The 26,529-nt window shown below is 38.0% G+C and overlaps 1 protein-coding gene across 1 annotated transcript; it reads left to right on the forward strand.

The window, feature by feature from the left end:
* The first annotated feature begins 187 nt into the window (after window positions 1-187).
* Window positions 188-26,095, forward strand: anxa5a (annexin A5a). Its single transcript, XM_069670228.1, has 13 exons — window positions 188-197; window positions 339-365; window positions 4,766-4,850; window positions 7,667-7,761; window positions 11,017-11,130; window positions 15,122-15,212; window positions 17,257-17,336; window positions 17,625-17,675; window positions 19,702-19,795; window positions 21,863-21,958; window positions 22,169-22,227; window positions 23,029-23,151; window positions 25,705-26,095. Exons 2-13 carry the CDS (start codon window positions 363-365, stop codon window positions 25,762-25,764), a joined length of 951 nt encoding a protein of 316 aa, XP_069526329.1. The 5' UTR covers window positions 188-197; window positions 339-362; the 3' UTR covers window positions 25,765-26,095.
* Window positions 26,096-26,529: the final 434 nt, after the last annotated feature.

A 26,529-nucleotide genomic window follows, 5' to 3' on the forward strand; every position in this document is an offset into this window, starting at 1 on the left:
TTAAGGAAACCTAATGCAGCTGAGTTCATGAGGTCGTGATCTCCTGTTCGACTGACAGCGAGTGAAAGAAAACACCGCATGCGGATGAGGAAGTGCGGCTTGACAGCTCCTTCCCCTGTGACGGTGCTGCCTACACAGACAATAAAGAGCTTCTACCTGAGCTACAGGATCACCTGTGGAAGGAAGAGACGAGCTCGGTAAGAGAACAGACTTACAGATACTGCTATGGATTCATGCTTAGATGGTTAATGCGCAATTAAATTCAAGCTTTTAGACAGTTACATACTTATTCTGTCTGTTTTAATAAGGATTTTGTGATCTGTTGCATTTTCTCTCAGGTTGTCTTCCGTCAGATAAAAAGGATGGTAAGTGTTTCCTTTCTTACTTTTATTTTCTGTTATATGAAAAACACTTGGAGTATGGTAAACGCTGTGAGACAACAACTATAAAACCAAAGTGTTGTAGGCACAGCAGCAGAAATAACCGACATGTTTGTGTGATGAAGTGTGTCTCGACTATTGAAAGGTCAGTGCCTTTTCCAGCCACCCTGAGACCTGCACTGCATGATCAGTTTTAAACAATAACCACCACCAATAACTGTCAGCAGCAGCCCCTGATTTGCATGAACTGTAGCCACATTGTTTTTTCCATAATTTGATTGCTTTTTCATTTAATTTAATCCTCATCTTTTTTCCCATTTCTTGTATTCTGTGAAGACTTGATGCGCACAGATACCCTCACTTTTAGATGATCCCGAATTCCCTGAAAGGACTTTCAGCAGAGATGCATTCATTAGTAAAACATCAGCGCGACTCTCTTGTGCAGCATTCTCACTTTGGCACTAAAAGAAAAGGAGCAGCTTCATTTCCTTGATTTAATTTTATCCTCTCCAGCTTGTAGCGAGACCTCAGACTGTCTGATGAGGATAAGTTGATTTAGGAGGTAAAGTGATGGCAGGAACTCCAAGTTTCAGCTGATGACGCTGGTCTAATTTGCACCATATTGTATTACCATGCGCGTGGAAGCTATAGGTGTCAATTGTATCCCCACTGAGATACAATTTCATCAAAGAACAGTTGGGAGACAATGACTCCCTGATGGTGGTATGCCTGAAAATGAAGCACTTGAGAAGTGGAGGAAACAGCCTTTCTGTGATAGCACTGACTATGATTGAACAAAAACATGTATAGATCCTGTTTAAGAGGCCATCTTCTCATTAATATATGTTTAAAAAAACATGTAAGAATCAAGACACATTCACAATATTCACACAGCAACTATTTTCCTCTGATTTCCTGCTTAGGGCGGGATGCTCAAATGCTGCTGTAATATTATACTGTTCTATTTGTTTGTCGTATAATTGTAGGAAATCTGACAAATTATAATAATTTCACAGATTGTCCATTAAGCAGCAACTGAAAAAACAATGGATAGGAAAATCCGGAGAGAGATCAGGCCATATTTCAAGTTAGAACAACATATTAGCTAAAAAAGTTAGCTTCCGGTAGACAACTGCTATCATTAAGAAATTACATTTTGCACATTTGTTTTATTTCACCTCTCCCTTATTCGTATGTCAGAAACTGAAGACGATGTATTGTGAAAATCAGGATGGACAAATATCCAAGGGACAACGTATTTGATAACCCACTAGCTACTGCTAGTAAAAGTTAGCATTCAACCAGTTTTTAGCTAACATTGCGGTTGATAGTGTTTTACTACACGATAGGAAACGTCCAGTGTGTTTTATGTCCAAGCTTAGATAAAGGTGTCAGAAATGTGTGGTCATATTTCAGAATTAATTACCTTACAGTGTAGCCCCATCAACAATAATATTAGCAATAAAAAAATTGGTTGAAGAGCGTTCTAGAGCTTTGTAACTGCAACTGAGAAGGTTTGGTCACCCCTGAGCTTCAACTTTGACCTTGGGACAGCCAGAAGCAGCTGGTCAATAGATCTGAGAGTCCTTGAAGAAACATGAGTTTTTAAAAGGTCTGCAAGATAGGTCGGAGCAAGCCCATTTAAAGATTTATAAGTTAATAATAAAATCTTAAAATCAATCCTAAAACGCACGGGGAGCCAGTGAAGCGAAGCCAGAACAGGGGAAATGTGCTCACGTTTGTGTGTAACAGTTAAAAGACGAGCTGCTGCGTTCTGAACAAGCTGCAGGCGATACAGAGAGGCTCGGCTAACACCAATGTAAAGTGCACTGCAATAGTAAAGACGGGTGGTTATAAAAGAGTGCAACTTTTTCGAAATCATTAAAAGATAAAAAAGACTTGACCCTGGATAAGCAGCTCAAAAAAGTTTGTGTCTTTCTTTTTCAAGGGCAGGTAGAGTCGTGTGTCATCAGCATTAAAGTGGAAGGAGATTCCATATTTTCTAAGGATAGAGCCAAAGGGGAGCATGTATAATGAAAACAAGATAGGACCAAGAGTGGAGCCTTGGGGGACTCCAGATGGGAGAGGGGAGAGAGAGAAACTTCTGTCAGCAAGTAAGATCTGAGCCATTCCAGAGCGGTACCTTTCAAACCCACACAGTGCTCAAGGCAAGAAATTCAAACATTTTGGTCCACTGTGTTGAAAGCAGCTGTGAGATCGAAAAACATAAGAATTTTAGCTGTTGCACAATGGTAGCTAATTGGTTAGCAATATTTTTTTTTCCTGATATAGCCAGATTTCACTACGGATTTTTCTATCAATTTTCTTTTCAGTTGCTGCTTAATGGAGAAGCTGTGAAATGATAATTATTTGTTGGATTTCTTACGTTTATGACAGGCAGCCTGGAACACGGCAGTACGACAACACAACACCATTCGAGCTTCCCACCCTGAGCGGGACTTCAGAGAAAAAATGGCTGCTATGTTAATATGGGGAATTTTACAACAAAGGAACAAAATTTAATGTTGATTGTGAATTATCTGCATAAAGAGTTTTGACTTTTTTATGTTGTTTAGCAATCATTTTTGCAGTCAAGTTTGCAGTCATGCTGTCTTTTCTGTGAGGCTGCAATTTGAGCTAAATGCCAAGGTAAACAAGCTAACAACATTGCTAACATGCTGACCTCTTGCAGGTTTGCAATTTTCTCTATCTTTGTTTAGCTTTTTTGCATGCTAACATTTGCGAAGCAACAATTAATACAGTACAGTTGAGGCTAGTGGAATGTCATTAGCTTTGCAGACATTTGGTAATAAACCGTAAGTTAGGATAGAGGAGAAATGTCACCTCATAAAGTCAGAAGATCACCATGTCTCTTCCATAATTCATGGCAATGCATGCAGTAGTAATACAAACACAATATCTGACCCTGAATCAAAAATGTCAACTTTATTGTTGTCAATAAAAAGACAAAGCAATATTAGATGTAGAGAGGTTATTTTAAAAAAACTTAATGAAGTATTGGACCTGCTTGTGGTGCTAGATGAACAGCAAAGGGACCAGTAAGTCTTGTCTTCTGGGGACCTTCAAATGTTTTTTTCCAACAGTTCATGAAAATTAATTCAATAATATTTTGAATATTATTATATTTGATAAATATTATGATATTTTAAATCCTCTGATAGTTTGGTATTCTCTATCTTACATTCTGGTGGAAGATGAATGCCAAATGTTATAATGAAAGGCAGAAAATTGGATAATAAAATAAATGCTGATTCATACTCCAGTTATGAAAAAATAATTTAAATTAAAGACAGTTGGAGAGTTTCTAAAAAGAAATTATGGTGTAAAATTATAATCTCAGTTTCATGTGGCAGACTGAAGGCTGTGACAATGAGGTCTTAGAGAGACACTTCGAAGTAAAACATCATCATCTTTTAAGAGGAGGATAAGGTTGTTCCCTTGATTACATCACCGAGAGAATAGCTTCTCTGTATAAAAACAAATGACCAACAAAAAGAGGTCATAAACCATAATTGGGAGGAGGGGGAGACAATATTGTATCACTTCTCCCACCTGCGCACAAGTTTGGAACAAGGCTGCAGCTGAGGCAGATGTTTTATTGCTTTTTGAAATGACATTTCCCTGCTGAACAATCTCCTACAAGAGAGGCACAGCACATTCCTTAAATTAACATAAAGCGGCAGCCAGACTCGATGTAGATTATTCTTTAAGTACTTGCCCCGGAGTTTAGATAGACAACATTTAAACCCTGTCGAGTTTTGATGGCCACCTGCTATATTTTAATAATGCAGTTACAAAGATCATTTACAGAAATATTCAGTATCTTTATGCCCAGAAATGAAACATTCTCAGAGTCTCTGCTGAGGTTTTATTCTTGTTAGGCAGAGGAAGCACTTCAATAAAGACAAAAAACCCTCTCGTTTTAAAAACATTTGCTACATCTCTAGCAAATCACTCTGTTTAAGTTGATACCTCATTTGCACACCACCCTGTTTAGATATCATCAGACTATTAAATGGCCATTATCAGCTGATATACCATTACTTTGCCAGAAGGTGCATTATCATCAGTTATACCATGGCCATGATGAATACTTCATTCTGATTGGCTGCAGGGTGTCTGTTATTTCCTGATAATGGACACCAACTTAAGAGTTCTGGTGAAACTGTCTGTATGCCATTCTTAATCAATGCATTGGTCGCATTGTATCAACTTGTATCTAAAATAAGTAACAATAGCAACAGGGACTTCTTTAATGGATATATCACTATTTATATCAATAAGGATCAAAACATAAAATCCACATATTAATAAAGTGTTTTGAAGTGTGTTTAACTTTTATCTTTGTTCCTCTCTTCCTACAGGCACACAGAGGCAGCGTTCAACCTTTCGTTAACTTCAACGCCAAACATGACGCTGAAATCCTCCACAAAGCCATGAAAGGAATTGGTAGGTTTTATTAAGAAGAATTAACATTGAGGATTGTTAATTTACTGTGACTATGTTTATATGGGGAAGATGAACAGATCTCCGTAATCGAAATGTGTATACAATGGAAGATTCTTTAAGTGTTTATTACCAAAACTTCTGGATGGCTCATTTCAAAGTTGTTTTTATTACCACTTTTATTAAAATTCGCTTCACGGACAATTAAGCTATTAATTAAGTACGTTTACTTTCCCAGATGGGACAGTCGTGTCTAGCTTGTGTCATTAGTAAAAAATAAATGCAGTGGAGTTTGTTTGGAAAAAGTGCTTTATCAGGCAGTTTATTGTTTGTTTTGCTTCTCTCTGAAACCAACAATGACTCAGCTGTCAGGGAAGTTTTTCCTTTTGCTGCTCTCTACAATTAGTTCAATCCACTGATGCATGGAGTATAACTTTACTTTAACAGCGTGTTTAGTCTAATGAGAAGAAAATATGTGAATCACCAACTTTTAAACTTAAACTTTATAGAAAATATTGTCAAGACATGTCAGAAAACTAAGATTTTTGCAAGAACACTACAGTAATGAGCACTTACTGTCTGGGTGGCCTTTTATACTATCTGAAATGGTTATATGTCTTCAAATTTTTGTGTATAGTCTTAGGGATAAAGTGATAGTACAGGCAGTGCAGAAGCAGAACATCTACTTAATACATATTTTGTTAAACATCATTAAATATTTAAGAGTAAGGATATATTTTGACACTAAGAACAAGATGAAAGGTGACACAAACTTCCCTGACAAACCATAGTACTTGAGGCACCACGATGTAATTTTTAATGTAAAAATGCTTTCTCAGAAAATACAACTTGAACGTCAATTATGCAATAATTCATTAAGGCAAATATGAATGTTTAAATAGGCGTTGACCTTGAATGTCTGTACTAATTATTAAAGAGCAAAGGTGGACGTCAGGTGAAGTTTTATAAAGAACAAGAAAGTCCGTTTTAACATGAGACTTTGGTGCCAAACCAAAAGATGACATGTCACTTTTACATACATAAGCTGTGTTTCATTTCGGTGGCTTAGGTTGAAACCAGAAACGTTTACTCGGCCGTATAACAGTCCACCATTACATTTGAATCGGTGTGCAATAATTCTCAGGATACGTTGGGCTGCGAAGGATGCACCCAATGGATCCTTCGTGGCCCGGGAAAAGGAGGACGCATTTGTGGGCCACATCTGAAGGAGCCTTCGAAATGGGACAGACTTCGTTGACGTAATTGACCTTCAAATATGCAGCCCCTGAATTGGGACACAGCTATAACTCATGTACATAATTTAACTAATCTCGTTCTTTAACCCAACCTGTTGCCTGAGCCTGACGGAACTGCAACCGTTTCACACCTTTGACCAAATGTTCCACGTGTATGTATGTGCAGGTGTTAGGACATTTTTCTGCCATAGTCGATGTTAAAGTTATTTGTGAAGGCCAGATAAACAAACTACACATACAAAGGGTCGTCTCGCAAGAAAAATAAGTACAGAAGAACTTTTACGATAATATAAGTTCATCAAGCTGCATTTCTTGTGCCAAGTATGTTAAAGAGTTTCAGTAGAATACTTTGTTGTGTTTGTAGCATTGAGTGTAAATTGAATTCCATAAGTTTACCTTGAAACTGTTGAAAGAGAAGAAAACTGCTTATAACTTTATAGAGTGAAGGATAAACTGCTGTGGAAGGTCTGATAAGCCTTCAAGCTGGACTTCCTGGTTTGATTTAGCTTATCTCACCTGTACCTGTAGCAGTGCAGCTCCTTGTGTTTTACTATCATCAGTGCATGCTTAGATTACAGGTTCAAACTTAACTCACATGCCCAAATTTAAACAGACACATTCACCAGAGGACTTTTTGATGGATTGCGTAGAAGCACCTTTGAGAGTGATCAAAACTGATATTAAAAATGTGAACCTCCTGCTTCGAAGCGTTTATACACTTAACTTTAATTGATAAAACAAATTCATTAACCTGTTAACATGGAGGTTATTTTCAGGAGATGAGTCATTTAAAGCTTTTGTAATACAGGGATCCTGTGCCACATCATTTCTGTCCTTGTTAGAAAGGTCTCCTGCTTAATTTGGATGATTTTTTAATAGCTTGACCTTTGACCCCATTTCCCTCTCTCATGTGATACACATACAAAATGGGACACCGCAATCTAAACGTCATTAGTGAGAATCAATGAGCCAGATGACAATCATTGAATTAAAGGTGTAATACAGGCGCTCACGCTGTAGCGATTAACGCTAATGCAACCTTACTGACCACCACCATTTTTTCCGTTTTATCTCCAGCTTCCTGTCTGTTTCACAATAAAAGTAATTAGGAAAAATCAGCTTGGCAATTTAATGTGGAAGCAAGATAAGATCTGCCTCAAGCAGACATCTGTCCATAGTGAGAGCTGTCACTGGAGGTCCTGCGGGCTTTGAACCGTAATTACCTCGAACTAATTCAACATTCTGATCCCTCAGAGGAAATATCACACACTGCTTTCCATCCTGTTTGTCGTTCCGAGCTGTTTTCTCTCAGGAGCTATTGATTGTTTGATCATTGGCCTTCCCAAATCCTTTCAAAAGCTGATCTCCTGCTTTACAGCGTCAACTTGTATATTGCCAGCTGTCGATTGTCAATCAGGCTCGTCTAAGGAAAGCAGGCAAACAGAATAGATCTTGTACATGATAAAATCTGTGTCTAAAAATAAAAAATAAGGTTTCATTTTAAGACTTTTATCCATATTTCCCCACATGTTTTAATGTATGTGTATTTGACTTTTGGTCCAGGTACGGATGAAGATGCCATCCTCATGCTTCTGGCAGCTCGCAGCAACGATCAGCGGCAGCAAATTAAGGCAGCGTACAAAAAGGCCTTCGGAAAGGTGAGGTGAGCCGCTGGGAAAGAAACAGAGAGCTGATGACAGTCTGCAGCCACAGTGATCGATGGTTACAGGTCATTGCAGAGGCTGTGTCCTCCTCACTAGCCAACATCACCTGGATGACGTTATATACAGAAATATACTGTCATTACATGGGCAGAACTAATCAGCAGGAGTCTGGTCAGACATTGTTTTGTGCTATTCAAGGTTTTAAGAGGTTAAAGGCCAAACCTCTTTTAGTAATGGTAGTAGAAACAGTTTAAACTATCTCATCTCTGGTGGATTAGTTGTATTTAGTTTTTGGTCTTTCATGTGATTTGTTCAGAAGAAGAAGATAAAGAAAGTATTACAAAAAGTTTTAATTTACGGTCCCTAAGCTTTGGGTAGTATAGATACAAGCGGCTGAAATGAGTCTCCTCAGCAGGGTGTCTGGGCTCAGCCTTAGAGATAGGGTAAGGAGCTCGGACATCCAGTGGGAGCTCGAAGTAGAGCCGCTACACCTTTGCATTGAAAGGAGCCAGTTGAGGTGGGTTAGGCATCTGATCAGGATGCCTCCTGGGCACCTCCCTGTGGAGGTTTTCCAGGCACGTCCAACTGGGAGGAGACCCCCGGGGCAAACCCAGAGCCCCCTGGAAGGGACGGTCTGGGTCAACTTGCTTAGTTTGCTGCCACCATGAGCCGATAAGCGCAAGAAACTAGAGTTTGGATTTAATGCTACTTTATACCCACATTTTATTAAGAAAATTGCTCTTTTACTACATTTATCAGCTGTACTTTTCAAATTAAGAACACCGTCAACAGATCAAATACAGTTAATCTTATTGATTAAACCAGCAGCTTACAACCAACATGGCTTTTGATTCTTACAAGAAAGAAGTGTTTAGTTGAATAATATAAAAATAAGTTCTCAAAATGTTTCATTTAAGTAACTATTATACTGTAGGGCAAATGAGGTAAAATAATCCACGTTACCCCCCAAAAAAGGGCAAACATTAGGAAAAAAAGTCCAAAGATTTACTCAGCAGAAGTTGTTTTTCCTCTTTCCATCCTCATTCATCAGGTCATGACCCCTCAGATTAATATTTTGACCCTTGTGAGAGGGGCCGTCCCCCCGGTTAGAGAGCCACTACACCGAGATGCCAACTTCATGTAAAATAGGTCCAACTGTGGCAGCTACCACAATAAACTAATGATTACACAGTGTTGCATCAGCATTAAAAATAAAACTATGTCACATAATATCATTTGTCACTCACGGGGGCTACTTTTCTGCAGATTGGGTACTTAAACTTTTTGAATTGTGTTATTTTCTACATTGATCTGACTTGTGTAACTGCAGTTAAGTCATTCAGCCGTCTTAAACATCAGGTTTTCCTGTCATTAAGATTTGCAGAGCACGAGATGACAGTTTGGATCAATATTTGACAATCATTCAAGGAAAAATGAGTTACAGACGAGGTGGAAAGACCAAACGCCTGCAGTCTTCGTGGACTAGCTTTCAGTGCTATTAGTTATTCAAGGCTTGGCCCATTTAACGCTTTACTGTTCCATCACACTGTCAGGTTACTTTATGACCACCTGTGGATTGAAAGCAGCAAGTTAATTTGCCTTCAGCGTGGGTAACTGAAAAACATTCAGGCAAATGTAATTGCCGCCTGAAGTAGAAATAGATGAGACAGCTTGAGAGTAAAGAGGAACAAGAAGAGTGTAGCGGCAGGAATATCCCTGGAAATTACATTGTTTTATCAAAATGAGCCAACAAAGGAGCTTATTGTGCTCCTATCACCATTTCCTTCTGCTTTATTGCATATTTAAAAAAGGAGGGATAGCCTTAAACTTCTCATTTGCAATAAAAACTGAAACATGAACTAGAACATAAAAACAAAAATGTAATATCATATCCCAGAGAGTTCATGTCCTTTTTTCTCTGCCACCACTCCCTGTATGTATTTCTATATCGTTAAGTCTGTCACATCTGCGCTCTAATGCACCGTTTGACAAACCATTTAAGGGGAATTAATTAGAATGGCTTGTAGCAGAAATGAAACTGGTGACAGATAGTTAATGTGAAATAGGGAACGGGCTGTGTAATCTAGAAAAAAGGGGCTTTTCTGTCAGAGGGCTCATATATTAGGCTGTTAAATAGATGAATGTTTGACTGGGCTGTATATTGAAGAACCACACAGACACACACACGCACAGACACATAATTAAATAATGAAACCAACAGCTCTAACAACAAAGATAAATGCCATTACTCCCGGTTTTTATTGACTCAGATCGTGCTTCCAGCCAAGCCCAGATATGAGATTCATTACATACACAAATCAGTTTAGATGAAGTCGTCTGTGAGTAACATTTGCTTCTTTGATTAGCTAGTGTAAAGAAATATTGCAAACTAAGTTAAAATTAATCAGCCTACCTGGCAGTTAAAAAAAGTACATATGGAATGTGTCAGTTTAATCTTTACTGGCAACGTTAAAGATTCAATCTCGAAGATTTCAATTTCGTTCTCTATGGCGGCACCGAATGGCGATGAACGGTAATTGAGGACACTTCCTCATTTAACCAGACGTCTACAGTTGGCTCCCTTTGTCACAGTTGTAACTCTTGATTTTCCTCGCTGCCATCCACCAAAGCCACTTCTTTTTAAATGTATCCTAATTGTTATAATAATAAAAACTGTATTTATACAGCACCATTTAAAAACAAGAGTTGACAAAGTTCTTTGACAACCAAGAAAAGCAAATCACAAAAACAAGCAAATCAGGAAACTCATTAAGCAACAAAAGAGCCCAAACAGCACGGCCAGATGCCAGACCAAGGAGACAAAAGATGTACGAAACGTTAAAACGCAGCAGAGAGGAAACAGAGAAGAAAGAGTAAAAGCAATGAAAAGCAGTCAAAGAGCATAAATGAAGCAGGAAGAAGTAAAAGCAATAAATATAAATGAAAGAAATTAAAGAGATAAAAGATATAAATGAAAGGAAAGTAGTTCCAGCAGACATGTCCTCATTTCTCTGAGAATGCAGTGCAAAGTAACTTAATGATCTCTTTAACACGACGAACCTGAGTGCCCTCTTTATATTGTCACACTTAATTTTCAGTATATTTCAGTATATATTGTTTAGAGTTAAAAGCACCATATCAGTCTTTTTTTCTGTTTCTCTCATGTTACAGCATCTAAATGATGCAACACAAGTGCAAAACAAACTCAATTGATATTGTTTGTTGTCATTTATCATCTGTTCCCCACAGGACCTGGTCAGCGCCCTGAAATCGGAGCTCGGTGGGCTGTTTGAGAGTCTGATCGTTGCCTTGATGACCCCTCCTAGCTTATATGATGCTACACAACTGCACAAGGCTCTCAAGGTGAATTTCTTTTTTATCATATTCTACATTTAATGCAGATCTTAAATGTCAAAAGTCCCACAGATTATACAGTTCAGTCACTTTTTTTGGAGGTATTTGTGCACATTTGCTCCAACGTTGATGCTTCATGGCTCTCAGTTTGACTTGGCTCTGCAGGAAGCAAAATGTGTGAACTAATAACAGTGATGAGGGCTCCCTTCTATTTAATTCATGCCAGTGAGCCAGCATGCACAATCACAGAGACGCAGCACTGGCCCAGATAAATGGAACTCAGCCATTATTGATGGTGTCAGTTTCACCTGTGATCGACACGTTAAAATGTCAGCCAAGAGGAAGGACTACTTCCTGTTGATTTGCCATTTGAAACTAATCACACGAATGCCTCTTGTGCACAGGAATCTTGTCATTCATTCTTCTTGTATAGATTCTGTTTTATGTATATTATTATGTTAGTTTAATGTACCTCTTGATATTTATTTTTTACTCTCATATTTATCAGTAGCTATTTCTGTCATGGTGCTGCTGCAACAACCGACTTCTAGAAATGAACCCGCATTCTCCTCATCCTCTTTTTCCGGCATGATTTTGTTTTTTATGACTCTTTCCTGTAAAGTTCACTCTCACACATCTCATCAAACAGGTTTTCTGGCTGCAGGCAGAAGCAGTTTTTAGCAAACAGGCTCTGAAAAACCTACTGTACTGACCCTGCAAACACCAGGTGGTAAACAGACAAAGTTAGCTCCTAGATAAGGAAATAGACCGATACCAGAGTTAAATAAAGAGTGAAAATAAGACTCAGCCCTGGTTAGCAATGGCTTTGTTTAAGTTCTCTCATAGCTTAGGGTCTAAAGTCAAAATATAAGGCTAAAGTAAGTTATTTTCAGCTAACTCAGCCACTTAAATTGGTCGCACCATGATGACTTTATGCATAAATTAGGTTTTGATGTGAGTCATAACTCAGGCAAGTGGCCAGAGTTCCATCATCATGGTTAGTGTGCACATTAGCTTTCTGGCTAGCATGACTAGCTTAGCATTGGAGCACATGTAGTAAGATAGGGCAACAGAAATATCAAATCAATATAGAAAGTCTCTACTGGATAACTGGTTTGCAAAATGGCATGCAATCAATATAAGAAATATGCTGTATGGCAGAAAAAATGCTATATTACCATTATTGATTATAAATCTGTGGCATTTATTTATTATAAGTGCCCTGCAGACATGTGCAAGTATTTAGTTGTTTAGTTGTTGTTACTTAACTCTTTAATAATGCATTAATCACAACCTAGTAATAATTTATGTTATAACTAGGCTGAATTTGAGCCCATACAACAGGCTGCAGGTGTCCACAAACATGAGTCCAAATGAGGTCCAAGTTGTTGTAACTGTTAGCCTTAACCACAACATAAGGAGATAGTAAGTCCGGTTGTGGGTTTGTTGGCTTGTTGTGAAGACTTTCTACGTCCAGCTGGTTAAAAGAATTTAATGACATTTTGTAATTTGAGGATTAAATCATTTTGGGAAAGATAAAAAGGTCTTTGATGGTTTACAGCTTCTTTAGACAGCTTTAAAATGATGAAGGACACAAACGTATTCAATGGAAAATTATTTCTATTTTGTCACAGGGTATAAAGCTGTTTCACAGTTGTCATGACAGATTTTTTGCCTTTGTTTCGACTGTCAGAAAGGTAGCATTAGCTGTGGAAGCTGGAGGTTGAATCTTCTGATTCACAACCATATTCATCTCTGCACCTTTGCAATCTCTTTTGCACCATTGCACTATTGCCTCCTGTCTCGGTCTGTATATAGTAGTTTAGATTTAGTTTTTAATGTCTACATGTCTGTGTAACCTGTCCTTGTTTTTAAGTTTAGTATATCTGTTTAGTATACGTGTCTGTATATTGAAAGCACAGAAAACCCAGAGTCAAATTCCCTGTATGTGACCACATACTTGGCCAGTAAAGCTGATACTGATTCGGGATATATGTCCTCCAAAACTAGAAGAATTATTCAGTCAAAATATGGTTGTGCCTAGCCGGAGTGTCACTATCTCAGCTATACATTTATTATGTACTTATACTACACTACTTTATACACAGTTGTGAAAAAACAAAGAAACACTTCATTATATGTGCAGATATTAAATAAGTAGACTGAATGACATCATGAACATGACAGCTTTTTATTAAAAATGTTTTTGTGATAAACTGGCAGAAGACAATCTGCAACCGGAGGAGGATGAATGATTGTTAAAGGTTATATACTATAAGAAACGATAAACACATTTATGCATGTTTTGCAACCTTACAATAATAATTAAATAGGCTTGTTTTGTTTTCATTTCTGCTGCACTTGTTTCTACATCGAGGTTTGATGTAATACTAACTCATTGTGACGGCTGGGGCTCAGTGGTAGAGTCGGTCGTCTCTCAATCTGAAGTTTGAGGGTTCGAACTCTAACCGCTACAGTCACATGTTGAAGTGTCCCTGGGCAAGACACTGAACCCCAAATCGCTTCCCCAAATATCTATGTGCTTAAATCCTGATTGGAGATTGGCACTTAGGCCATTGCCATCAGTGTGTGAAAGGGTGAATGTGACATGAAGTGTAAAAGTTCTTTGAGTGGTCTGAAGACGAGAAAAGCGAAAGAAAGCGAGAAAGTACAGTCCATTTACCATTGTTGTAACCCTATATTAAGTCATACACCACCATTCACTTTGCCATTAACTCTAGTGTGTCTTTGTATTTTCGCTATTATTGCATGTATATGAGTCAGCTCTGGATCTGGTCCAAAATGTAATGTTTTTATCTTTGGCCCAAAGTTCCCCGTTTTTAACAAGTTTCATGAAAATCAGGGTAATCGTTTTCTCTCATCATGCTGTCAAAGAGACAAACAAAAAGCACGGAAATCATAAATTCCTTTGCTGAAGTAACGAACAATAAATAAACAGACTACAATGAACTAATTTATGCTTATTGGACAAACTAAAGCCAACTGGAGACATGGTGTTTTGTTGCAGCCAAAATCAGGTTAAAATTTCCACGAGAAACAATCTGCTGTAACCATGGCAACATGTGACCCTCATGCTCAATATGTTTATGGTCTCCATAATGAAAATCATCCTGTATATTTTCAACATTTTTTTAAATTTTATTAATAAGTTACTCTTACACCTTTCTCTATGTGTCTGCTGTAAATCTATTAAAGGTCAAAGGTCAAGGCTGGTCTTCTTTAGAGATATAACCTCTTCTTCATATACTTGTGACAGCTTCCTATACGTGTTTTTTCTCTGTGCAATTTCACTTTATATCTACCTATTGCAGCTTTAATGTTACTCCGCTGAATAAGATTGTCTCACCCAATGTAGAGGTATAAAATGAGCCCATATTATTGCTGCTGTAGGGCTGGATCTATTAGCCAATTTGTTTTTATAGCTTAGATTTCAGCCTTTTTTTTTTTTCAGGCATAGCATACATACCTCTGCTGCTTTTTATGTCCCACTGAAGGCTCCTAAAGTTTGAAGGAAGTTTGCCTGACACTCCTGATCCTCTAATAAGCTACAGATGGAACTTTTTTTTGGTGCTTCGTATTATTATTTAATGACATTTACATTTGCAGCACCAGCGCAAAATGAAATGTTCAATCAAAGTGAAGGCAGAGCATTTAGGACTTGGCCTCGACGTTCCCATCAGCTCCATTGTAGTTTGGTACATCAGACATATTTTACTGGAAGGTTAATTACAGCAAAGAGAGCTGAATTATCTGTAAAGTATGGCTGAACCCTGAAGCTAATTCACTCCAGCACCCTGAGTTTATTCACTCTCTAATGTCACACCTCCTCAGTGTGTCAACCATTTTTTAGCTTTTGCTTCTGCACCAACCACAAGACGAGTATAATAACAACAGATAAGATTGCTTTGAGGACTCGCTGCCACACAAAGCCCACATCCTCTCATATTGAGTTCATCCACATATTGTGTTTTGTTCCCAGGGCGCCGGGACTGATGATGATGTGCTGATTGAGATCCTGGCCTCCAGGACCGGAGAAGAGATTAAAGATATCATCAAAGTGTACAAGAAAGGTGACTTACTGAGCTGTAAAAGGGGGAAACAAAAGGAGATAAATGTGTTTACTTGAGAAGGTATTGATTAGTAAGTTTGATGTTTCTTTGGGGGCAAAATATGGCTCAAAAAAGTTTGTTGAAAAGTTGAAGATATGCCATTAAAGAGGTCGAAAAGAGTCTACAGCCATACAGCTACTTTAAGATAATCATAGACTGTATACAAAAAGTGACCTAGGCATTGATGTCTCCCATTGCTTTGTGGACTGCCTTTTTTTTTGCTGGTGCCATTTTGTTTATTTGAGCAGGGGATGGGTACGCATTGCTAAGTCTCTATCATGTTAATCACATGTAGCCACACCCTAAAGTATGCACTGCTTTATTGTCATTTTCCCCTCCAAATAGGGCCATCATTTCATAAACATCGTGCTCTATTGGAGAATACACAAAATTATTGGTTGATTCATTTGGAAAATGTTTACTATGGTAATATATAAATTAGTAGGCTTCAGTTTTCAAATCAAGCGGCTGCGTCCACTTCTTATAAACAGTCTATTTGTTCACTGAAATTGAAATGTGTCCAATGTTCTTGATCTCAGTTTACAGTTTTAGATGGATTAACATGTTTTACCCTGATATCAGAAAGAATTATCAACGCGATGTTAACAACAGATTCAAAGCACAGACTCTGGCAAAATATTTTTCTAATTAGCACAACAAAAAGTACAGCTGAAGCTGCTGAAAATGTCGTAGTAGGTAAAGTTTCGGACATTGAAAGTCAGAGGATCACCAATGTTTCCTGAGGGGATGACGTTAACTGTACCAAAAAATGATGGTAATCTATCAAATGGTTTTTAAGACATTTCTCAAATGTCACCCTTGTCGAGGCACTACAGGAAAAGTTTTCGGCTCAACAAAGTCATTAGAAAACTTCCTCTGGACACTGAACGTTTTAAGCAAATTTCAGGACAATTTGTTGTGAGGATTTTTTGCTCATGACTGACGTGCTGCGAGTATTAGGGCTGAGTATTGGCAAGAATCTGGCGATACCATATGTATCACAATACAGGTCCGTTCACCAAATTGCGATATAATGCGATATTGTAAGCAGCACACACTGTATATTACACCCTTTAACACTTGGCATTTAAACCGGCATTATGTGCTTATTTCTACCTGTCTTGGTTATTTTTTTACGTTTTAATGGAAGAGTCAAATAACTGAAGATAGATTACAACACTGCCACCTAGTGGTCGGGGGTCCAAACACAGCAATAGATTACATCACTGCCGTGACTCCTCCCATATCCATCCATCCGTTATCTGTACCGCTCATCCTGTTCAGGGTCGCGGTGTTTTTTAGAATTGATACAGTATCACAACAGATAATATTGCGATACTATATTAAGTATATTGATACATTCTTATACACCTAACTAGCAGCATGTTTAAACATATTAAACCATCCTCACATTTGACTTGTTGGTATTCGTTTTGAGACACTTTAGATCTATTTATTGTGGATAGCTCTTTCACCCTAGGAAAAATAGTTTCCTTTAAGAGGACAGTAAAAGCAAGTGAAAATAAAATCGGTGTAAAGACTTGAATTATTTTCTTTTCTCACAAAAATCAAAGCACTGCTATTATCTCCAGTTTCTTAGATAATGTAAAGACTTTATTTCCCATGTGCACACTTTGTACGGTGCAGCAACCTTTGATTTCCCACTGAAACGTGGAGGAGTTCTGTCATTGGAGTAAAAACTCTTAACACCTGCATGTCTCACTGTAATGATGTTTAAAACATACCAGTGTCAAAATGGCGACAAACCTCAGTGGAAAATATTTGACAACAAAGACACAGAGGGCCAAAGGCAAAGAGGCTGGTTTATTTGATCTGGGAAAAGGAGAAGGCCACACTGTCCTTTAGCCCACTAATCAAATCTCTGCTGTTGGAGATCCTCCTGCAGGACGGAGGACGGCCCAGCAGGGTCGATTGCAAACATTAGAGACCGTTGTGAGCTGGAAGTGTAAGCAATCTTCTGTCTCTCTTCTCCTCTTTCTCACAGAGTTCAGCGGCAAGCTGGAGAAAGATATCTGCGGTGACACCTCGGGGTACTATCAAAAACTCCTGGTGATCCTCCTGCAGGTAGAGAGTGGGGGCTTGTGTTTCCTTTCCTGATAATGAGAGCCTTTGGTGATGCCATTACAAAGTCATGAGAGGTTTAGGTGTGTGTAAGGGAAGAGGAGGGGGATACAGCACTATACACTACAGCAGGAATATTATCTTATGCACTCAGAGGTAATGTGATCTCCAGGGTTTACCTGTCTGAGCTCACCATGTTTCCATCCACGCTGACCTACTTTCGCTCTCTGTTTGTCAACCGATCTCTCTGTCTCTCTACCTGTCCTGTTGATCATTTGTCCGGCTGTGAAGGGGAGCAGGGAGGAGGGAGTGGACGAGGGGAAGATCGAGAAAGATGCCAAGGTAAGAAAAAAAGAACATGAGAAAAACATATAGCTTTAAACGTCTTCTATGAGTGTCAGACAATTTATAGCATTTATATTGCTTTCTACAAGGGATCCAGTTTTTGTAAGCAATCCCCGTTACAAGATAAACCTCACATCACAAAGCAGATGTTGCACTTTTTCAATTGTCCCTCCCTGGTGCCACAACAATCCTTTCTCCAGACAAGCGGGATGATATTGAGCTTATTCTGCAACACAAAAATGAATTGTGGACTATTTCTCCGCCAGATGCTGTTACTTCTTAAAGTCTCGTCTTTATTTACTTTTATATATGAACAATTTAAAGGAACAAGACATAAAGTGTTAATTTTTGTTAATTTTGTGACCTTTGGAGAGAGCCAAGCTAGCTGTTTAGCCCTTTGTTCTATCTTTATACTAAGCTAACTGGCTGCTGGTTTTAGCCTTGTATTCAGTGAACAGACACGAGAGTCCAATTAGTCCATTCTTCTTACTCTATCCCACCAGAAAACAAATATGCATGTATTCCAATGACTAGAAGAAACTAGTCCCTTAAGGTTAGGAAAATGTAATTAATGGAAACTCAAAGTTAATTGCAGCTCTTTGACAGAAGGAGGAACTTCCAGCCTTGCTATTCTTCCTGCATTTGTAATGAAGATTTGTATTAGAAATAGATGAATAAGGATGATGTTGCAGTTGTTAGTGCTGTCGCCTCACAGCCAGAAGGTTTCTAGTTCGAATCCCAGTTCGGACATAGGGGGCCTTTCTGTGTGGAGTTTGCATGTGCTCTCCGTTTATGCGTGGGTACTCCGGCTTCCTCCCACAGTCCAAAGACATGCTCGTTAGGTTAACTGAGGAATCTAAACCTTGCCCGTAGGTGAGCGTCAAAGGTTGTCTGTCTAACTGTTGAACAGTCCAGCGCGTACCCCGCTCCTCATCCAATGACAGCTGGGATAGGCTCCTGCGACCGTAGGATAAGACCCTAGGTATAGATAATGGATGGATGGATAGATGTTTGAAGTGTTTATAGCTTTTAATATGTTTTATAATGTAATCCACATCCATTTTCAAATCCTTTAATGTCATATGTACTAAATTACAAAGAAGTAGTCTTTAATTATGTGATTCTTAAGTCTCAGGCTCCCTCCAACATTGCTCACAAATAAGTATAAAAGAAAGTAATGCATGTAAAAAAGAGTCTCGGAAATACAAAATACTATTTACAAAAAAAGACATAGAATAGAACATAAGTCAAATATCAGTGGAGATTGAGGTAAAGAAAAATACTATACTAGTAGTCCATTCTTTATTTAAAGTACAATAATTATAAACCATTAAAATCCATCATCCTATTTTATACAATAAAGTAGTCAAACACATTTTTTGTATCTGGTTTCTCAATTTAAAAAATGCAACTTACAGACAGTTTGACACACCTGGGGTCTTTTTTTTGTATGACAGCTACAATAATGTGTTAAGATCATGTAACAGAATTTAAATATTAAACCTGAAGAAAAATCCTCCGCAACAGGTGGATGACCACTGTAACACAGATCCAATTTAACCTCATTTCACTTTCTTCTTTTAAGTGTTGACATAGTTATGAGTTAACTATTTGTGCAGTTAAACTAAAGGTCAGGGTTTAAAAACAGTCAATAAGATACATTAATTAAGGATGCAAACCTTCAGGAGTGGATCATCTTGTTGCCTGTCAACCACTTCTAATTATTTATATTGAACTGTGAATTGGGATCCGATGATAATTAACTTAAAGTGATCCTGTAGCTCTCTGACCGTCCAACACAAATTATGATAACAGGCCAATGTACAAATGATCACTTTATATAAAAATGAAAAATAAGACAGAAAAGATGATTTGAGAAAACAAAACTTTCCTGTGCAGTTTTGACACTACAAGGTCTTGCATCAGCTTATTCATTACTGCTCTCTCTATGTGTTCCAATCAATCACGTCCACACAAGGTTACTGTGTGTGTGAGAGTGTGAATGTGCAATCTGCCACGACAGGACTTGTATGCCGCTGGGGAGGGCAAGTTTGGCACAGATGAGGAAAAATTCATCACAATCCTTGGCAACAGGAGCACAGAGCATCTCAGGAAAGGTGAGTGTGTGTGTACCAGCATATCTGAATGTTATGGAGTGTGAATGCTGAATAAAATTGAAGGTTAGCGACGACGTACTAACACGATTTATGTTAAATTTTACTGTGTCAGAGAAATAATTCAGATTTGCTGCTGATAAAATAACCGCTGAAAATATCTCAGGTGAAAAAAGAAAAAACTTAGATAACAAAAATTAGAGGTTTATAGAGACATGATGCATCTGTAAACAAGATTGTTTTTAAGAACAATGAGCAACTTTAGGTAGAAGAAATATCTGGTTCCGGCAAAACATATCCAGATTCCAATACATCCCTAGAAAAATTAAGTAAAAAAAACCACCAATGTTTGAAAAGAGGTGAGGCTGAAATGTGCAGCAGAGCTTGAAACTTGTCTAAACAAAACACACCTTCAACCTAAGAGGTGAGAGCATGACAAAAAAGTAGCAAGTGTGATAAACAACAACCATAAACTCAGAGGCAGTCCTGAGGGCAAAAATTGCCGGCTGCAAAAAGAGGTCAGAGGGGAAAATGGCAAGACCTGTTCTTGTTAAGTTATGCCCAACTGAATGCACCACTCACTGAAATATTAAAGGAAATAGACTCGAGGGCCAAAATACAGGTCAGTCAACAGGTGGGATGAAGTTTAAAAGAAAGAAAATGTAACCACCAACAAAGGCTATGAAAAATGGCCATAGTAAGGAACCGTGGCATCAAGTCCTCATATCAAAACTAACACTTACAACTCTCAAAATGACTTCTAAGTCCATTTACCATGTTCACACACTGAGCATTTTCCTCTGACCTCCTGCTCAGGGTTCAAACTCTGTTTTAAGGCACACTGTTGTGTGAAGGTTTGCAAATTGTACACCAATTATTAACATTATCATGTAATTCTAAGCCTAATCCAAAAGGCAACTGGACTTGGTTGAAGTTCTTGAAGACGTTTTCACCTCTCATTCGATAGACTTCTTCAGTTCTAAACCGACTGGTGGGCGGAGCTAGAAATATAAGCCTCTGTAGGTCATTAGTATGCTAATAGATGTGTGTTAACTGTTGACTTAGCTGTAAATATCTAACAAGTTATCAAAACAATATTTGTAAACGGATTTGGACAGCTAAGTTACATCAGCTAACATAAGCATTCAACAAATTCCTAGCTAACATTACCGCCTGATAGTTACATCATCTGATAGCAAAGGCAAAACTTCCTAGCAAATGGCACTGTTAGCTAATTAACATTACTGTTAGCTAGGAATTGGTTGAATATTAACATTAGCTGTTTTGGTTTAACTATAGCTAATGAGTTATCAAAACACTATTTGTTTCCTGATTTCGACAGCTAATTCACAGTAGGTTACTAAGTAAAAAATCCTTGCTAACATTACTTTCTCCTACACCATCTAATAGCAAAGGCCAAACTTATGGTACTTATTAACAGTAATGTAAGCTAGGAGTTGGTTAAATGCTAACTAAGTTACAATAGAAAACATAAGCATTCAACACATTCCTAGCTAACATAACTGTCTATGTTATTGTTACACAATCTAATAGAAAAGGCGACTTCCTGGCTTATGATATGTTAGCTAACTAACGGTAACGTTAGATAGCAGTTCAACGAGTGCTAACGTTAACTGTTGTGACTTAGCTGTCTGTGGCTAATGAGTTACAATATTTGTCATTTGGACAACTAAGTCAAAATAGCTAACAGCATTTAACCATTTCCTAGCTAACATTACTTTTAGCTAGCTAACAACATCAGTCAGGAATTTATATCATATTATTTATATCACGTAACACTATCAAATGGTATTGTTACAGTCGTTGAAAGGTTAGCTATTGTCAGACAGTAGCTAAGGTGACTACATGATGTTTTAACTTGAAATACCGAATAAGATGGCGTGTTTAGTTGTCTCTGCCATAACATTCATTTAGTGTATGGCTTGAGGTAGCCACATCCATTTGGCCAAGCTGTGGCAGCAATAATTGCACTTTTTAATGCTGAATAGGGTTTATTCTACTCCAAACTGGACATAAAAAGTCTTATTGTGTTTTTATTGCTCTCTATAGTGTTTGACGCCTACAAGAAGCTCTCTGGCTCTGATATAGAGGACAGCATTACAGGAGAGACCACAGGGAATCTGGAGAACTTACTGGTAGCTGTTGGTAAGACCTGTGATCTATCAAGATGATAGCCTACTTGACTCTTTATAAACTCTGGGGTTTTGTTTCTGATGTGCTTGCAAGAATGAAATACAGGAGAGAGAAAAGCACTTGACAGTAGAAATCAATGCCAATACAATGTCAGAGTACCTTGACAGGAATGCAGTGTTACACTGAGTCTTGTCAGTGCCTCATGTATATATTTCTCCACAGTGAAATGTGTCAAGAGTGTACCAGAGTTTTTTGCTGAAGGCCTGTATAAATCGATGAGGGTAGGTTTCAGTGTGCCGCCGTATCTCTACAGAGTTCTTCACTGCTCAACAAATGTGTTTTTTGTCTTACACTTAAGAGTAGTTTTGTTTTATTTAATCCTAAAACAAGAATTCATGTACCAGGAAAAATATGCAAAAGAAAACAAAAAAATTCAATATCAAAAGAATTTCTAACTGAAAAAATTAATTAACCGATAGCTTTCATTCACCTGTCCGTAAAGCCTTAGGGCGACTCACTTTGCCGTGCGAAAAAAGTAGCCTGGCATTCAACACCGATAACACCACAACTTTTTTACACTGTGCCTTTTTACAATTAAACAAATTCAACATGTAAATTTGTGGGCTTTAGAGGTACTGATAGGCAGATTTTTCTCACTTTTGGAATGACCAGGCTAGCTGTGTCCTAGAAGTGCTGTTTGAAACAACCAAACTTGTCGTTTTGAATCTTTAAAAATCTGATAATATCACATTGCTGCACATATTCTCAAGCGAGTTTCCAGAGTTTACCGACTGATTTTCACATCATAAGTTAATCTTAATTCTGCCTGGAGTAATGAATAATGCATCCACAAATCTAAATCTACACAGTATGAATACATTTGCAAAAATGTAGTAAAGGACCCAAAACCAGAATTATCCTTCATACGTACCTTCTGAAAACAGAGCCAGTTGTGTTTTTGAAGCACTTGTTTTCTCGTAGTAGCTTCTCTTTCTAGTGTGCAAAGTGGATTTAAACTGGAATGAAGATGTAATTTAATAGACTGTTAACTCCAGCTTTTAGAGGAAGTTGTTTGTGTTTAGCGTGCTGGAACTGATGACGACACCCTGATGAGGATAATGGTGTCGAGGAGTGAGGTGGACATGTTGGACATCAGAGCCAGCTTCAAGAAGAAGTACGATGCGTCTCTTTACTCCACTATCCAGGTACTGCTCACTCAAACGCAGAGTTTCTGTGTATTTTACTGTGTTTTATGACATGTACTTAATCCTTCAGAAGACATAAAGTTGATTTATCTTCACATCTTCTCTGCCCGATGCTCTAAATATACTCATCTATGACTGATATGCATGCTTTAAAGCACCAGCTGGGTGAACAACGTTATGCTGCTTATTCACCATTCATGTCAGTGCAGTGATGGAGTACAGATTAGTAATTTACTTTAAATGCCTTGTTCAGCGTGATGAGACTGCTTCCATGCCTTTCACATGAGCCGAAGTGAATTAATCTATTCTCCTGAGGCCAGATGTTCAGGCAGGGTTATTGCCATCCACAAATAGCACTACCAAACAACCAATAAATAAATAGATAATTAAGATATTGTGAAATAATGAATGCAGTAAAATATAGAACTGAACCAGTATATATTTCATTACACTTCATTCATATTTTATTATAGAGAATATTATATTGTCCATTTTTCACAGCTAAATTTTCCCCATGTGACACTATTTTATATAACTTTTTATGGCTTTTCATGTTAGAAGACCATTACCAAAGCTGATATTTTACTTGACAATCACGGGTGGAAGTAATTATGGCTCCATTTTGATATTAAGTTATCTCCATGACTCTGGTATTATTACGACCAAATTACCAAATTAATTTATAACAGCTGTGATATCTCCTACATATTGAAAACCACTACAGAAATATGAACAAATTTGCGCCAAAATAGCAATTCCGTCTACAAAAAAAGGATATCGACACCGTTTCACCTCATTTAAAAGATCATTTTTTGTATCCGGTTCCACTAACAGCTAAAAACATGTTAGAGAGCAAAAGCAGCTAATTTGGGCCAGAGTTGTGTTAGCTGGGGGGCTAACCACTTTAAAATAGTGTGTGAACCATGAATCTTTGATTAAGACCTGGATACCCGAACCCCAAGATGGCGCCATTTTGGTTCAATAAGAATTGCTTGTCTGGAGCATCGGACAAAATTAAGTCGAAGGTTTTTAAATAGCTTTTTTCTACTTTTATACCTCCATGGAGAAAAACTGAATATAAAGAGGCTCATAGTTAACCAGCAGCTCAAGATGTCCTGTTAACAATGTTGCATTCACTTCTTTTTTTAATGGTGAATATGGATGAAATTCCTTTTGTGCCACAGGCAGATTTTTGTGCTGCAATAGCACAGCAAAATCCGCCAACAGGCAAAATGGAATGACAGCGCTGTGTTCAAGTCCCTATAATAAATCCATGGTGAACACTGCTAAGTCAATATAATGAGTTTCTTTTTACTGTTTTTTACATTCAGCTGAAATTGAATGCAGCAATAGAGAATGATGTCTTTCACTCACCGGGATAACTTTGAGTTGCCATGAAGTAGAGGATGCAATTGTTAACACTTTTTCATCTGCAGTTACCTGAACATTTATGAATATGATCATACTGAATAATGAACACCGTTAGTGATAGTTAAAGAAATACTTTTATTAATAAATAGCATAAAACATATCAACTCATAACCCAAGCTAGCTAGTTAGCTAGCTTTCAAGGTAGCAAAACATCTCTAGCCTGGTTGACTTTTGTGTGTGCACTGTATTTATTTACTGTAGCAGGTGGCTTGACAAATTCATATTAAGTTTACTTTGGCTTTGTAATTGTTCAAGCCATCATATACAGTTACACAGATCCAGCTAACATGAGCTAATTGGCTTCATTTTGGAAACTTTTTCACCAGTGATTTCCTGACGCAAAGCTTTTAGTTCTAGACGATGATCATAGACGATCTAGACGATGATAATAATGCTGATTAATGCACATTGCTGACAGGAAAATAAATCAATTTATTAGCCTAACTAATAAAGTACTGTTAAAAATCTTATCTCCCAACAGAAGCTAGCTAGTTAGCCGCATAGCTACATAGCATTTCTGGAAAGGTTGAGTTTTGTCTGTGCACGGTAATTATTTCCAGTGACATGTACAGGAAAAATTCAGAGTAAGGTAGCTCTGGCTTCTGTTGTCACTCTAGTTATTGCATGCAGTTTAATGGATCCAGCTAACACGAGCTAATTGGCTAAACTTTAGAGGCATTTGCTAAGCTTGCTGACAGAGGCAGGGGGTGTCAGCTGAAGGGCGAGAGTGTGGAGCATTGCAACAACACTGTTACCTTAATTTGGCACTTTTTCAAGAGTCACAGTGACAATATGAGCAGTTTAGGGGTTCATTGTCTCGCTCAAGGACAAACTCTCCACACAGCATGTGGAGAGGAGGAGCAGGCCAGCCACCCACCGCGGCTATAGCTGCCCACATGCATGAAAAGTGACAGCGTGATATACAAGTGTCATTGGGAAAAATACCAAACATAAGTAGGGCATTTTAATGATTTACAGTGGAAAAGAAAGAGTAAACTGACCTTCCTCTTAAAGCTCAAAAGATGTGGAAAAAACCAATACATTATTTCACAATCGATTCAGCAAGTAAAGAGGAACCTTTTTAAGATTAATAAAATAATTATGTGTCTGTTGTTTTTGCAGGAGGACACAGGTGGAGACTACCAGAAGGCTCTGCTCTACCTCTGCGGTGGGAATGATTAATGTCGTTTTGTGATGTGAATGAACGATGAGCCTCCGCGCTGCTGCAAACAAAGCAACACATGAGAGGAGGTTATTGATCCAGAGTTATGATCCTTTCTGACTTTAGCTTGCTATTGATTGAATTAGTGTGAAATAGCTACTTGTCATTTTGACTTATGATAATATGCATGAACAGAAGTTAGAGTGTGTTCACTTTTTGTTTAATATTACACAGAGAACAGCTCAGTTACAATAATGAGTGCAGTTTTATTGAAATGTTAAGATAATTGTAGCTTTTTTTCAAATAATTAACTCTGTGCTTATTTTTTAAACACTTATTGTTTTGCTTCAGTTGTGGGATCTTATATATTTTTCTTGTCGGACAATGTTAGCAGTTGTTTTCAGGGCTCACAGCATGTGTTAAATGCAACTTAGAAAATACAATACTGCTGCTGAATTATTAAAGCCTACATGTCGACAGCCCCACCGCTCTCATTAATTACAAATGGGCCGCTGATCCGGACTTGAATTGCAATGCAGCTGTCAGTTATTAATAAGTAATGGGACACTATTAGACATTTGTTGACACATATAAAGACATCTACTCCCTCCGGACTTCCTGCATGAAGGAGCCTGCGGTCAAACAAACTGGGTCTTTAGATCAATAGATGGGAGATGACTTCACTCTGCTGGAGTTGAACCACAGGGTGGCAGCAAAGTCTGAAAGCAGCACTCTGTTTCTCTGCATGGTTTGGCTCTCACAGTGACAACAGGAAACAAAATACC

The sequence above is a fragment of the Semicossyphus pulcher genome, unplaced genomic scaffold (genome assembly GCF_022749685.1).
Source record: "Semicossyphus pulcher isolate SPU_LCO1_2020_fin unplaced genomic scaffold, fSemPul1.0.p SCAF_2, whole genome shotgun sequence".
Taxonomy (NCBI): Eukaryota; Metazoa; Chordata; class Actinopteri; order Labriformes; family Labridae; genus Semicossyphus; species Semicossyphus pulcher.

Excerpts from the sequence above, each read along its gene's own strand:
- anxa5a (XM_069670228.1), top strand. Across the intron at positions 15,213-17,256 it reads CATCAAAGTGTACAAGAAAG|AGTTCAGCGGCAAGCTGGAG; the intron begins GTGACTTACTGA and ends TCTTTCTCACAG. Across the intron at positions 17,676-19,701 it reads AGATCGAGAAAGATGCCAAG|GACTTGTATGCCGCTGGGGA; the intron begins GTAAGAAAAAAA and ends CTGCCACGACAG.